Source organism: Procambarus clarkii, chromosome 14 (assembly GCF_040958095.1).
Source record: "Procambarus clarkii isolate CNS0578487 chromosome 14, FALCON_Pclarkii_2.0, whole genome shotgun sequence".
Taxonomy (NCBI): Eukaryota; Metazoa; Arthropoda; class Malacostraca; order Decapoda; family Cambaridae; genus Procambarus; species Procambarus clarkii.
Window position 1 is genome coordinate 45931938 of NC_091163.1, and position 16379 is coordinate 45948316.

The 16379-nt window shown below is 46.1% G+C and overlaps 1 protein-coding gene across 1 annotated transcript in view; it reads right to left on the reverse strand.

Annotated features, from left to right (window-relative positions):
* Positions 1-827: 827 nt before the first annotated feature.
* Positions 828-16379, reverse strand: part of LOC123771011 (tripartite motif-containing protein 59-like) — a 166397-nt gene continuing 150845 nt past the window's right edge. The window contains exons 5-6 of the mRNA XM_069324579.1: positions 8886-9137; positions 828-8769 (exon numbers count right to left, since the gene is read on the reverse strand). Coding sequence (XP_069180680.1) covers positions 8254-8769; positions 8886-9137 — 768 coding nt within the window. The 3' untranslated portion in view covers positions 828-8253. The remainder of the gene's footprint in view (positions 8770-8885; positions 9138-16379) is intronic.

A 16379-nucleotide genomic window follows, 5' to 3' on the forward strand; every position in this document is an offset into this window, starting at 1 on the left:
AAAGCAGATTCAGTTATGTTCCTACTGAAAGTGCTTTTACAATTCGTTAATGAAGAAGCCATCTCCCAATCAATTTGGTGGGAATTTTCTGACAAATGAACAAACAACGCATTAGACAATTAGCCATGTCTTACAGAGTATTTATGTTGCGACATTCTACATTTCAAATCTTAAGATGTTTGCCCAACATAGAACCTATTATAATCTTTACAAGGTATTTTATATATGATACAATTATCACTACGAGGACTGTTTCTAGCTAATAGTTTTCTAACAGTATTTTCGTAATTAAACAATACATGTATATCAAAAAGTTTCAAGGCCTTGACAATATTTTCAAACCCAGAAAAATATGGTAAATACAACACATTCTTTGGGCGAATTTTCTCACTGCATATATTATTATAATATGTACGACGTGCTTTGCTACGGCAAACTTCCAAAAAACTCAGTGGATAACAAAGCTTGAGACCAATAGAATCAATATTCTTAAACTCTTCATCAAAGAATTCTGGACTAACAACCCGAAGAGCTCTTGAGATACATAGAGGAAAAAATAGATTTTTTCACATTGTATCTGTCCTGAGAAATAATGAATAAGATAAATTATTCGTAGACTTTCTGTAAAAACTAAACTTTAGTGAACAATCTTCCCTATGAATAAGTATATCTAAGAATGGCAAACATTTACCAATTTCAGTCTCCATAGTAAATTTTCTAGAGGTGACTTGATCATTAAGTTTAGCTACAAATTCGTCTGTGTTTACATCTGTAGGCCATATACACAAAATATCATCAACATATCTAAACCATGGAATGATTCCAGGGGTAATTATTGAAACAAATTTTTCATCATGAGTAAATTTTCGTGATTTAAACACATAATTATTAGTAGTGTTTAGCAGTAATATTATTTACAGACTAACAAGCACCGACCAATTTACAACTGTAGAGTAACACTATGGATAATGAAATAATATATATTATATTACATTGTTATATTCTGGTGTAAAATATATACATGGCAGCTTATCCACAGCTAAGTTTTGTTACTTAGCTTAGTGTTTGACCCCATGTGTGGGACCTGAGTGATAGTGAGGAGATGGTGATGTACAAGTGATGGTGATATAGCAGTGATGGTGAGGTGAAGGTGATATACCAGTGATGGTGATATAGCAGTGATAGTGAGGTGAAGGTGATATACCAGTGATGGTGATATAGCAGTGATAGTGAGGTGAAGGTGATATAGCAGTGATAGTGAGGTGATGGTGATATAGCAGTGATAGTGAGGTGAAGGTGATATACCAGTGATGGTGATATAGCAGTGATAGTGAGGTGAAGGTGATATACCAGTGATGGTGATATAGCAAGTGATAGTGAGGTGAAGGTGATATAGCAGTGATAGTGAGGTGATGGTGATATAGCAGTGATGGTGAGGTGAAGGTGATATACCAGTGATGGTGATATAGCAGTGATAGTGAGGTGAAGGTGATATACCAGTGATGGTGATATAGCAAGTGATAGTGAGGTGAAGGTGATATAGCAGTGATAGTGAGGTGATGGTGATATAGCAGTGATAGTGAGGTGAAGGTGATATACCAGTGATGGTGATGTAGCAGTGATAGTGAGGTGAAGGTGATATACCAGTGATGGTGATATAGCAGTGATGGTTAGGTGATGGTGATATACCAGTGATGGTGATATAGCAGATGATGGTGATATAGCAGTGATAGTGAGGTGAAGGTGATATACCAGTGATGGTGATAGTGAGGTGAAGGTGATATACCAGTGATTGTGATATAGCAGATGATGGTGAAATAGCAGTGATAGTGAGGTGAAGGTGATATACCAGTGATGGTGATATAGCAGTGATGGTGATATAGCAAGTGATAGTGATATAGCAAGTGATAGTGAGGTGATGGTGATATAGCAAGTGATAGTGTGGTGATGGTGATATAGCAAGTGATAGTGAGGTGATGGTGATATACCAGTGATGGTGATATAGCAAGTGATAGTGAGGTGATGGTGATATAGCAAGTGATGGTGATGTATTAGTGATAGTGAGGTGATGGTGATATAGCAGTGATAGTGAGATGATGGTGATATAACAGTGATAGTGATGTGATGGTGATATAGCAGTGATAATGAGGTGATGGTGATATATTAGTGATAGTGAGGTGATGGTGATCTAGCAGTGATAGTGAGGTGATGGTGATATATTAGTGATAGTGAGGTGATGGTGATATAGCAGTGATAGTGAGGTGATGGTGATCTAGCAGTGATAGTGAGGTGATGGTGATATATTAGTGATAGTGAGGTGATGGTGATATATTAGTGATAGTGAGGTGATGGTGATATATTAGTGATAGTGAGGTGATGGTGATATAGCAGTGATAGTGAGGTGATGGTGATATATTAGTGATAGTGAGGTGATGGTGATATAGCAAGTGATAGTGTGGTGATATAGCAAGTGATAGTGAGGTGATGGTGATATAGCAGTGATGGTGAGGTGATGGTGATATAGCAGTGATAGTGAGGTGATGGTGATATAGCAAGTGATAGTGAGGTGATATAGCAAGTTATAGTGAGGTGGTGATATAGCAGTGATAGTGAGGTGATGGTGATATAGCAGTGATAGTGAAGTGATGGTGATATAGCAAGTGATAGTGAGGTGGTGATATAGCAGTGATAGTGCTATAGAAGTGATAGTGATATAACAGTAATAGTGAGGTGATGTGATATATCAGTGATAGTGATATAACAGTGATAGTGTGATGTGGTGATATAGCAGTGATAGTGAGGTGATGGTGATATAGCAGTGATAGTAAGGCGAAGGAAATATAGCAGTGATGGTGCAGTAGTGGTGATGTAGCAATGATAGTGATATATTAGTGAAAGTAAGGAGGAAATATATCAGTGTGAGGTGATAAAGCAGTGAAAGTGAGATGATGTTGGTGAAGCAGTGAAAGTGATAGTGAGCTGTTGGTGATATAACAGTGACAACAGCTGTCATATAGTGACACCAACAATCAGTTACTCAACATGGTCAGTACATTATCCCAGGTGTGGGACCTGAGGTGATGGTGATATAGATGTTATAGTGAGGTGATAGTGATATAGCAATGATAGGTGACAGTACTGTGAAAGAGCAATTGATGGTGATACAGCAGTGATAGTCACGTATGATAGTTAAACACCAAAGATAGTGAAGTTATGGTAATATAGTGATAAAGGTTGTGCTTGAATTACATTGGCATCAAAACCCACAGTCCATAGTGATGCAGGAGTGATGGTGATGGGTTATGGTACAGTGAACTGGAGTGGCAGCACAACACCACAGTAGTGATGGTACAGTGAACTAGAGTGGCAGCACAACACCACAGTAGTGATGGTGGTGGTACAGTGAACTAGAGTGGCAGCACAACACCACAGTAGTGATGGTGATGGTACAGTGAACTAGAGTGGCAGCACAACAGTGATGGTACAGTGAACTGGAGTAGCAGCACAACACCACAGTAGTGATGGTACAGTGAACTAGAGTGGCAGCACAACACCACAGTAGTGATGGTACAGTGAACTAGAGTGGCAGCACAACACCATAGTAGTGATGGTACAGTGAACTAGAGTGGCAGCACAACACCACAGTAGTGATGGGTTATGGTACAGTGAACTAGAGTGGCAGTACAACACCACAGTAGTGGTGGTACAGTGAACTAGAGTGGCAGCACAACACCACAGTAGTGATGGTACAGTGAACTAGAGTGGCAGCACAACACCACAGTAGTGATGGTACAGTGAACTAGAGTGGCAGCACAACACCACAGTAGTGATGGTGATGGTACAGTGAACTAGAGTGGCAGCATAACACCACAGTAGTGATGGTGGTGGTACAGTGAACTAGAGTGGCAGCACAACACAGTAGTGATGGTGGTGGTACAGTGAACTAGAGTGGCAGTAACACACCACAGTAATGATGGTGATGGTACAGTGAACTAGAGTGGCAGCACAACACCACAGTAGTGGTGGTACAGTGAACTAGAGTGGCAGCACAACACCACAGTAGTGGTGGTACAGTGAACTAGAGTGGCAGCACAACACCACAGTAGTGGTGGTGGTGGTACAGTGAACTAGAGTGGCAGCACAACACTACAGTAGTGATTGTAGTGGTATAGTGAACTAGAGTGGCAGCAAAACACCACAGTAGTGAAGGTACAGTGAACTAGAGTGGCAGCACAACACCACAGTAGTGATGGTGGTGGTAGAGTGAACTAGAGTGGCAGCACAACACCACAGTAGTGGTGGTACAGTGAACTAGAGTGGCAGCACAACACCACAGTAGTGATGGTACAGTGAACTAGAGTGGCAGCACAACACCACAGTAGTGATGGTGGTAGTACAGTGAACTAGAGTGGCAGCACAACACCACAGTAGTGATGGTGATGGTACAGTGAACTAGAGTGACAGCACAACACCACAGTAGTGGAGGTACAGTGAACTAGAGTGGCAGCACAACACCACAGTAGTGATGGTGGTGGTACAGTGAACTAGAGTGGCAGCACAACACCACAGTAGTGATGGTACAGTGAACTAGAGTGGCAGCACAACACCACAGTAGTGATGGTGGTGGTACAGTGAACTAGAGTGGCAGCACAACACCACAGTAGTGATGGTGATGGTACAGTGAACTAGAGTGGCAGCACAGCACCACAGTAGTGATGGTGATGGTAAAGTGAACTAGAGTGGCAGCACAACACCACAGTAGTGATGGTACAGTGAACTAGAGTGGCAGTACAACACCACTGTAGTGATGGTACAGTGAACTAGAGTGGCAGCACAACACCACAGTAGTGGTGGTACAGTGAACTAGAGTGGCAGCACAACACCACAGTAGTGATGGTACAGTGAACTAGAGTGGCAGCACAACACCACAGTAGTGATGGTGGTAGTACAGTGAACTAGAGTGGCAGCACAACACCACAGTAGTGATGGTGATTGTACAGTGAACTAGAGTGACAACACAACACCACAGTAGTGGAGGTACAGTGAACTAGAGTGGCAGCACAACACCACAGTAGTGATGGTGGTGGTACAGTGAACTAGAGTGGCAGCACAACACCACAGTAGTGATGGTGATGGTACAGTGAACTAGAGTGGCAGCACAACACCACAGTAGTGATGGTGGTGGTACAGTGAACTAGAGTGGCAGCAGAACACCACAGTAGTGATGGTGATGGTACAGTGAACTATAGTGGCAGCACAACACCACAGTAGTGATGGTGATGGTACAGTGAACTAGAGTGGCAGCACAACACCACAGTAGTGATGGTACAGTGAACTAGAGTGGCAGCACAACACCACAGTAGTGATGGTACAGTGAACTAGAGTGGCAGCACAACACCACAGTTGTGATGGTGATGGTACAGTGAACTATAGTGGCAGCACAACACCACAGTAGTGATGGTGATGGTACAGTGAACTAGAGTGGCAGCACAACACCACAGTAGTGATGGTGGTGGTACAGTGAACTAGAGTGGCAGCACAACACCACAGTAGTGATGGTGATGGTACAGTGAACTAGAGTGGCAGCACAACACCACAGTAGTGATGGTACAGTGAACTAGAGTGGCAGCACAACACCACAGTAGTGGAGGTACAGTGAACTAGAGTGGCAGCACAGCACCACAGTAGTGATGGTGATGGTACAGTGAACTAGAGTGGCAGCACAACACCACAGTAGTGATGGTACAGTGAACTAGAGTGGCAGCACAACACCACAGTAGTGATGGTACAGTGAACTAGAGTGGCAGCACAACACCACAGTAGTGGTGGTACAGTGAACTAGAGTGGCAGCACAACACCACAGTAGTGATGGTACAGTGAACTAGAGTGGCAGCACAACACCACAGTAGTGATGGTGGTAGTACAGTGAACTAGAGTGGCAGCACAACACCACAGTAGTGATGGTGATTGTACAGTGAACTAGAGTGACAACACAACACCACAGTAGTGAAGGTACAGTGAACTAGAGTGGCAGCACAACACCACAGTAGTGATGGTACAGTGAACTAGAGTGGCAGCACAACACCACAGTAGTGATGGTACAGTGAACTAGAATGGCAGCACAACACCAGAGTAGTGATGGTGGAGGTACAGTGAACTAGAGTGGCAGCAAAACACCACAGTAGTGAAGGTACAGTGAACTAGAGTGGCAGCACAACACCACAGTAGTGATGGTACAGTGAACTAGAGTGGCAGCACAACACCACAGTAGTGATGGTGGAGGTACAGTGAACTAGAGTGGCAGCACAACACCACAGTAGTGATGGTGGTGGTACAGTGAACTAGAGTGGCAGCACAACACCACAGTAGTGATGGTGATGGTACAGTGAACTAGAGTGGCAGCACAACACCACAGTAGTGATGGTGGTGGTACAGTGAACTAGAGTGGCAGCAGAACACCACAGTAGTGATGGTGATGGTACAGTGAACTATAGTGGCAGCACAACACCACAGTAGTGATGGTGATGGTACAGTGAACTAGAGTGGCAGCACAACACCACAGTAGTGATGGTACAGTGAACTAGAGTGGCAGCACAACACCACAGTTGTGATGGTGATGGTACAGTGAACTAGAGTGGCAGCACAACACCACAGTTGTGATGGTGATGGTACAGTGAACTATAGTGGCAGCACAACACCACAGTAGTAATGGTGATGGTACAGTGAACTAGAGTGGCAGCACAACACCACAGTAGTGATGGTGGTGGTACAGTGAACTAGAGTGGCAGCACAACACCACAGTAGTGATGGTGATGGTACAGTGAACTAGAGTGACAGCACAACACCACAGTAGTGATGGTACAGTGAACTAGAGTGGCAGCACAACACCACAGTAGTGATGGTACAGTGAACTAGAGTGGCAGCACAACACCACAGTAGTGATGGTGATGGTACAGTGAACTAGAGTGGCAGCACAACACCACAGTTGTGATGGTGATGGTACAGTGAACTATAGTGGCAGCACAACACCACAGTAGTGATGGTGATGGTACAGTGAACTAGAGTGGCAGCACAACACCACAGTTGTGATGGTGGTGGTACAGTGAACTAGAGTGGCAACACAACACCACAGTTGTGATGGTGATGGTACAGTGAACTAGAGTGACAGCACAACACCACAGTAGTGATGGTACAGTGAACTAGAGTGGCAGCACAACACCACAGTAGTGATGGTACAGTGAACTAGAGTGGCAGCACAACACCACAGTAGTGATGGTGATGGTACAGTGAACTATAGTGGCAGCACAACACCACAGTAGTGATGGTACAGTGAACTAGATTGGCAGCACAACACCACAGTAGTGATGGTGGTTGTACAGTGAACTAGAGTGGCAGCACAACACCACAGTAGTGATGGTGGTGGTACAGTGAACTAGAGTGGCAGCACAGCACCACAGTAGTGATGGTGGTGGTACAGTGAACTAGAGTGGTAACACCACACCACAGTAGTGATGGTGGTGGTACAGTGAACTAGAGTGGCAACACAACACCACAGTAGTGATGGTGGTGGTACAGTGAACTAGAGTGGTAACACAACACCACAGTAGTGATGGTATAGTGAACTAGAGTGGCAGCACAACACCACAGTAGTGATGGTGATGGTACAGTGAACTAGAGTGGCAGCACAACACCACAGTAGTGATGGTGGTGGTACAGTGAACTAGAGTGGAAGCACAACACCACAGTAGTGATGGTGATGGTACAGTGAACTAGAGTGGCAACACCACACCACAGTAGTGATGGTGATGGTACAGTGAACTAGAGTGGCAACACAACACCACAGTAGTGATGGTGGTGGTACAGTGAACTAGAGTGGCAACACAACACCACAGTAGTGATGGTGGTGGTACAGTGACATAGAGTGGCAGCACAACACCACAGTAGTGATGGTGATGGTACAGTGAACTAGAGTGGCAGCACAACACCACAGTAGTGATGGTACAGTGAACTAGAGTGGCAGCACAACACCACAGTAGTGATGGTGATGGTACAGTGAACTAGAGTGGCAGCACAACACCACAGTAGTGATGGTGGTGGTACAGTGAACTAGAGTGGCAACACAACACCACAGTAGTGATGGTGGTGGTACAGTGAACTAGAGTGACAACACAACACCACAGTAGTGATGGTGGTGGTACATTGAACTAGAGTGGCAACACAACACCACAGTAGTGATGGTGATGGTACAGTGAACTAGAGTGGCAGCACAACACCACAGTCCACCACAGTCACCTCCGTAATGTCACTGTGGTTGACTGCTGCCCTCACCACATCCAGGCCGCTCACCACATCACCGAAGACATTTGGCCACTGGTCACCAGCCTGGCGGTTCCTGGTGGCGATGACGAACTGGGCACTCTTGGGACCCCCCGGCAACCCCCACCCGGACCCCACAGTTCCTGCCTGGCCTGACTCCCGGTACTGCCCCTGGAGGTCAGGCAACAGTGGGGCTCCTCCCTGACCATCATTTCTCTCGTAGTCTCCGCCCTTCACCCGCTCCCCCGGGCGACCCTTGTCCCCCACCCTCAACAGTTTAGTGTTGCGGAAGGTGTGGCCCCGCTGGCCCGTACACAACAACACAAACTGTCTGGCCAGCGGAGTGTCAGGGGTCAGCCGGATGGTGACCCGCCCTCTTGTTGACCCCGCCCACCCGAGGTCAAGGAACGCCAGGGTGCAGGAGGGGTCCAGCACGCCCACAACATCACTCTCCTGCACAAGATGATATAAATCATGCTGGTAACTGTATAACAAAATGTTATCATATTAGTTATCACAACTCAGTAAGTCAGTAATGTCAGTAAGACTAGTGGGTGTAATAAAGTAACCTGGATGGTGTGGGCGTGGGCGGGCGTGGGCTGACGCAGGAGTGGGTGGAGGTACAGCTGTCCGTCTTGTAGAGTTATCCTGGCGGAGCGGCGGCCATCTTGGTCTTCCTGGACGGCCACCACCCGGCCAGCCTCCACCAGGCTCTTGACGGCCACCACCCGGCCAGCCTCCACCAGGCTCTTGACGGCCACCACCCGGCCAGCCTCCACCAGCCTCTTGACGGGCTCACTCATCCTGCGGAGGTCCTCAACCTGTGGACAGTGTCAGCCCCATTATCACATGTGAACAGTGTCAGCACCATTATCACCTGTGGACAGTGTCAGCACCATTATCACCTGTGGACAGTGTCAGCACCATTATTACCTGTGGACAGTGTCAGCACCATTATCACCTGTGGACAGTGTCAGCACCATTATCACCTGTGGACAGTGTCAGCACCATTATCACCTGTGGACAGTGTCAGCCCCATTATCACCTGTGGACAGTGTCAGCCCCATTATCACCTGTGGTCAGTGTCAGCACCATTATCACATGTGAACAGTGTCAGCACCATTATCACCTGTGGACAGTGTCAGCACCATTATCACCTGTGGACAGTGTCAGCACCATTATCACCTGTCGTCAGTGTCAGCACCATTATCACCTGTGGACAGTGTCAGCACCATTATCACCTGTGGTCAGTGTCAGCACCATTATCACCTGTGGACAGTGTCAGCACCATTATCACCTGTGGACAGTGTCAGCACCATTATCACCTGTGGACAGTGTCAGCACCATTATCACCTGTGGACAGTGTCAGCACCATTATCACCTGTGGACAGTGTCAGCACCATTATCACCTGTGGAGAGTGTCAGCACCATTATCAGCTGTGGACAGTGTCAGCACCATTATCACCTGTGGACAGTGTCAGCACCATTATCACCTGTGGACAGTGTCAGCACCATTATCACCTGTGGACAGTGTCAGCACCATTATCAGTCACCACTCCCACAACCAGCACATCACACTACCCATAAGAGACTAACACATTAACTAGAGAAGCAAGCAGCAGTGACAGGGAAGGTACTCCAGTGGATAAAGGAGTACCTAGGCAACAGAAGACAGCGAGTCACTGTGAAGGCTGAGATGTCAAAGTGGTGAGATGTCACCTGTCGAGTCCCACAAGGATCACTTTTTGAACCTATCCTGTTTCTCATATATGTAAAGGATCTTCCAGAGGGATTAGACTCATTCCTCTTAATGTTTGCTGATGATGCGACAATTATGAGCAGGATTAAGACAGAGGAAGACAGCAAAATGCTCCAAGATGACCTGGACAAACTTGAAGTATGGTCCAACAAATGGCTACAAGAGTTTTGCTCAAGTAAATGTAAAGTAATGAAGCTAGGTGTAGGGAGCAGGAGGCCAGACTCACGGTAACAAATAGGAGATGAAATCCTCCAAGAAACGGACAGAGAGAAGGATCTGGGAGATGATGTTACACCGAACCTGTCTCCTGAAGCCCACATCAAAAGGTTATCATCAGTGGCATATGCAAGACTGTCTAATATCTGAACTGCCTTTATAAATTTGTGTAAGGAATCGTTTAAAACCTTGTATACCACATATGTCATACCAATCCTGGAGTATGCAGCTCCAGCATGGAGTCCATACCTAGTCAAGCACAAGTCGAAGTTTGAGAAGGTTCAAAGGTATACTGTACCACCAGACTAGTTCCAGTACTACGAGGTATGAGTTACAAGCAAAGGCTACATGAATTAAACCCCCATGATGTTGGAAGACAGAAGAGTTGGGGGAGACATGATTACAACATACAAAATTCTACGAGGAATTAATAACGACAGACAGCCTAACACGGGTGGTGTTCAAACAAGGGGACACAAGAGGAAACATTGTACCCAAATGAGCCACAGAGACATTAGAAAGAATTTGTCATCATCAGAATAGTTGGTGTATGGAATACATTAGGAAGTGATGTGGTGGAGGCTGACTCCATCCACAGTTTATAATGTAGATATGACAGTGCCCAATAGGCTCAGGAACCTGTACATCAGTTGATTAAAAGCTGAGAGGTGGGAACAATGAGCCGGAGCTCAAGCCCAGGAAGTACAATTAGGTGAGTACACACACCACAACCTCTACTTCAACCACACTCACAACCATCACACACACAACCACCACACTCACAACCACCACACACTCACAACCACCACACACAACCACCACACACACACAACCACCACACCCACAACCATCTCACTCACAACCACCACACTCACAACCATCTCACTCACAACCACCATTCACAACCACCACACACACAACCACCACACCCACAACCATCACACACACAACCACCACACTCACAACCATCTCACTCACAACCACCACACTCACAACCACCACACACTCACAACCACCACACTCACAACCACCACACTCACAACCACCACACACACAACCACCACACACACAACCACCACACTCACAACCACCACACTCACAACAACCACACAACCACCACACACACAACCATCACACACACAACCACCACACTCACAACCACCACACACACAACCACCACACACAACCACCACACACACAACCACCACACACACAACCACCACACACACACAACCATCTCACTCACAACCACCACACACACAACCACCACACACAACCACCACACTCACAACCACCACACACACAACCATCACACTCACAACCACCACACTCACAACCACCACACACACACACAACCACCACACACACAACCACCACACACACAACCACCACACACAACCACCACACACAACCACCACACTCACAACCACCACACACACAACCACCACACACACAACCACCACACACAACCACCACACACACAACCACCACACACAACCACCACACACAACCACCACACACACAACCACCACACACAACCACCACACACAACCACCACACACACAACCACCACACACACAACCACCACACACAACCACCACACTCACAACCACCACACACACAACCACCACACACACAACCACCACACACAACCACCACACACACAACCACCACACACAACCACCACACACAACCACCACACACACAACCACCACACACACAACCACCACACTCACAACCACCACACACACAACCACCACACACACAACCACCACACACACACAACCATCTCACTCACAACCACCACACACACAACCACCACACACAACCACCACACTCACAACCACCACACACACAACCATCACACTCACAACCACCACACACTCACAACCACCACACACACACACAACCACCACACACACAACCACCACACACACAACCACCACACACAACCACCACACACAACCACCACACTCACAACCACCACACACACAACCACCACACACAACCACCACACTCACAACCACCACACTCACAACCACCACACACACAACCACCACACACACAACCACCACACACAACCACCACACTCACAACCACCACACACACAACCACCACACTCACAACCACCACACACACAACCACCACACACAACCACCACACTCACAACCACCACACACACAACCATCACACTCACAACCACCACACTCACAACCACCACACACACACAACCACCACACACACAACCACCACACACACAACCACCACACACAACCACCACACTCACAACCACCACACACACAACCACCACACACACACAACCACCACACACACAACCACCACACTCACAACCACCACACACAACCACCACACACAACCACCACACTCACAACCACCACACACACAACCACCACACACACAACCACCACACACAACCACCACACACACAACCACCACACACAACCACCACACACACAACCACCACACACAACCACCACACACAACCACCACACACACAACCACCACACACACAACCACCACACACAACCACCACACTCACAACCACCACACACACAACCACCACACACACAACCACCACACACAACCACCACACACACAACCACCACACACAACCACCACACACAACCACCACACACACAACCACCACACACACAACCACCACACACAACCACCACACTCACAACCACCACACACACAACCACCACACACACAACCACCACACACACACAACCATCTCACTCACAACCACCACACACACAACCACCACACACAACCACCACACTCACAACCACCACACACACAACCATCACACTCACAACCACCACACTCACAACCACCACACACACACACAACCACCACACACACAACCACCACACACACAACCACCACACACAACCACCACACTCACAACCACCACACACACAACCACCACACACAACCACCACACTCACAACCACCACACTCACAACCACCACACACACAACCACCACACACACAACCACCACACACAACCACCACACTCACAACCACCACACACACAACCACCACACTCACAACCACCACACACACAACCACCACACACAACCACCACACTCACAACCACCACACACACAACCATCACACTCACAACCACCACACTCACAACCACCACACACACACAACCACCACACACACAACCACCACACACACAACCACCACACACAACCACCACACTCACAACCACCACACACACAACCACCACACACACACAACCACCACACACACAACCACCACACTCACAACCACCACACACACAACCACCACACTCACAACCACCACACACACAACCACCACACACACAACCACCACACCACCGCCAGCCAGCCAGGTGCGCGCTGACCGTGCCCTAACCTAACAACCTAAAATAAGTTTTTGGTCGATCTGGCGCCCGGGAGTCCAGTCGGCATGGAAGTGCCCAACCATTTCTGAAAAATTTATTCCCCATGTGTCTCCTTTTACACTACTACCGTAGCTTCCTCACACGTTACTACCGTAGCTTCCTCACACGTTACTACCGTAGCTTCCTCACACGTTACTACCATAGCTTCCTCACACGTTACTACCGTAGCTTCCTCACACGTTACTACCGTAGCTTCCTCACACGTTACTACCGTAGCTTCCTCACACGTTACTACCGTAGCTTCCTCACACGTTACTACCGTAGCTTCCTCACACTGTCGGAAAATGCGACACCATTTACTAATATTACATACAATAGTCAGATAATATTGCTGCTGTGTTGTATACACAAGTTAACCCATAGATTATGTAGCTTGTAGTGGAATTATCCGTCAATAGAAAACGAGATATCATTGCCACAAAGTACTATAAATTCACCAGCTATTCTGTTGGGAATTATTCTTAAATACTGTAGTCTTTGGATTTATAACATCATAAAAACACCTTATTTGAATTAAGTTAATTATCAGTAGCAAAATAGAGTAAATGTGAGCCATCTAGCACATATTGACATGTGGACAAAGTGAGCCAGGAGTAGCGTCAGAGTGGTGAAGGAGTTCACCCATTGTTTGTTAAGACCAGAGTCGTCTGGAACAAATTCTGCTCCTTTATTTCCCTTGGACGAAGTGTTATGGAGATCAAAGTGTTCTACCATCATCAACACGCTGTCAACAACCACAAGGGAACTGTCTTTCAGAAATCTTATCTAAGTCATTATTGGCCAGTAATGTTATGTTAGATAGCATTATTTCCTGTTAGAACACAAAGGATGGACTCAACACAGGTAATTAAGCCTTGGTCGTTATCTAATAATATACAGTGTTTTCTCTGATATAGCTGTCATATATTAGGATTCCGGCTTTACAGCTAGTTCCCTTTGACAGGAACAGGAAGAGGAAGCAAGAATTAATCTTGGTACATCAGTTACTTGGGTGATGGAAGCTCGCCTCTCACGAGGATAATTTGGTGTCAGTAGTGAATAAGGAGACAGATTGAGGTAAAAAAAATTTCTGAAACGGTTGGGCACTTCCATGCCGACTTGACCCTGTCGGGCCAGATCGTCCATTCCTCTTATTTTAGGTGGTTAGGTTAGGGCACAGTCAGCGCGCTCCTGGCTGGCTGGCGGTGGTGGGGTGGTGGTCCCCCCTGGGGTCCCGGGGGGACCACCACCCATGGTGTACCTGAGGAACTGGTGCCCTATCCTAACCTGTTTTCTTGAACGATTCGTCTCGAGCTTTTAAGATGAGTCTAGGGCCTCGAGAAGGGGGTCTCTACTTATGAGAGGTACCGAGGATGAATGTTCAATAGTTGGAAACCAAAAAATACACTGGTGAAAGGCGTATAAACGTTTTTGGAGTATTTTAATGGCATGAGCAAAATGCACGATTTGTCCCGGGGGTGTTACGAGAGTACTACGGTATCAATTTGGGGGCCCTTACTTTTGAATGGATCAGAGGGTGAATGTTCAATAGATTCAAACCAAGAAACACAGTTGAAAGCGAATATAGAAGTATTTGGAGTACTTTAATGAGGCTATGACTGAATAGTATAGGGAGCCCTTGGGCACAGCTCCATTTTCTGTAATGGTCAGAGGTGGATAACCCCAGTGGGGGTCAAGCATACAAGGGGGGTCAAGATTCCTTACAAAGACCAAGTTTGGATATATAGGTGTAGTAACCCTTATCTTGAATTTGCATGATACTGTGGGGTACATTGACATGAAGGGCGAGTCATAGAACAGGATCTGCATGTGAGATGGGTCATATTGGGGTTTTAAAGAAGTTAAGATAGCTTTAAAGAGTCCTGTGTGCTTGATAGTGGGGAAATGTTCAGTCAATAATTCTCGTGTTTTGAATCTGAATGAGGGGTCCTAGTTTGCGTTCTAGTCATAAAATGAGTTCCTTAGTATATTTGCTATGGAAAATGAGCTTTCAGTACTCTATATAATTTGAAATGAGGTCAAGAAAGACATGTTTATGTGCGAGAAGAGTCAGGTTGGAAACTGTTTATTCCAGTCATCCCCCCCTTGGCTTTGCTCCGTTTTCTGTAGCTAAAGTAAAGATTCCATTTTCTGTGGTATTCAGTTGAATACTGGTGAAAAAGGCATACTTGAATTTGTATGGTTCTAACCTGTTTATAGATTTTATAGATATATTTTTCGGGACTCAAATTAGATTTTAATATGAAAAATAGCATAAAATGTATGTCTATCTTTTGTAATAAACGTTACAAGCATTAACTATACCTGTAATATTTTATAGAATACGAAGAGAAGTTTAAATAGTGGGGCCTCAGCCATATTGTGTTGGGGTTTGACACTCCAACTATTAATTTGACTTGTAAATATACTATAAAGGAAAGTAGTTGAGTAGTTTAAGCAATATAATACGTACTGGGAATCTGTTTGTATTCTGTATTAAATTTCATTTTTTAACATAATAGTTTTCAGCTATTGTGGTGGGGGCCCAATAACTTCATATAGCGCAACGACTGGCGCTCTCTGTACTTAGTCCCCCCCTAAACTTAAAACTGTTGCACAATCTTACTTAAACACATTGCTAAACTCTTA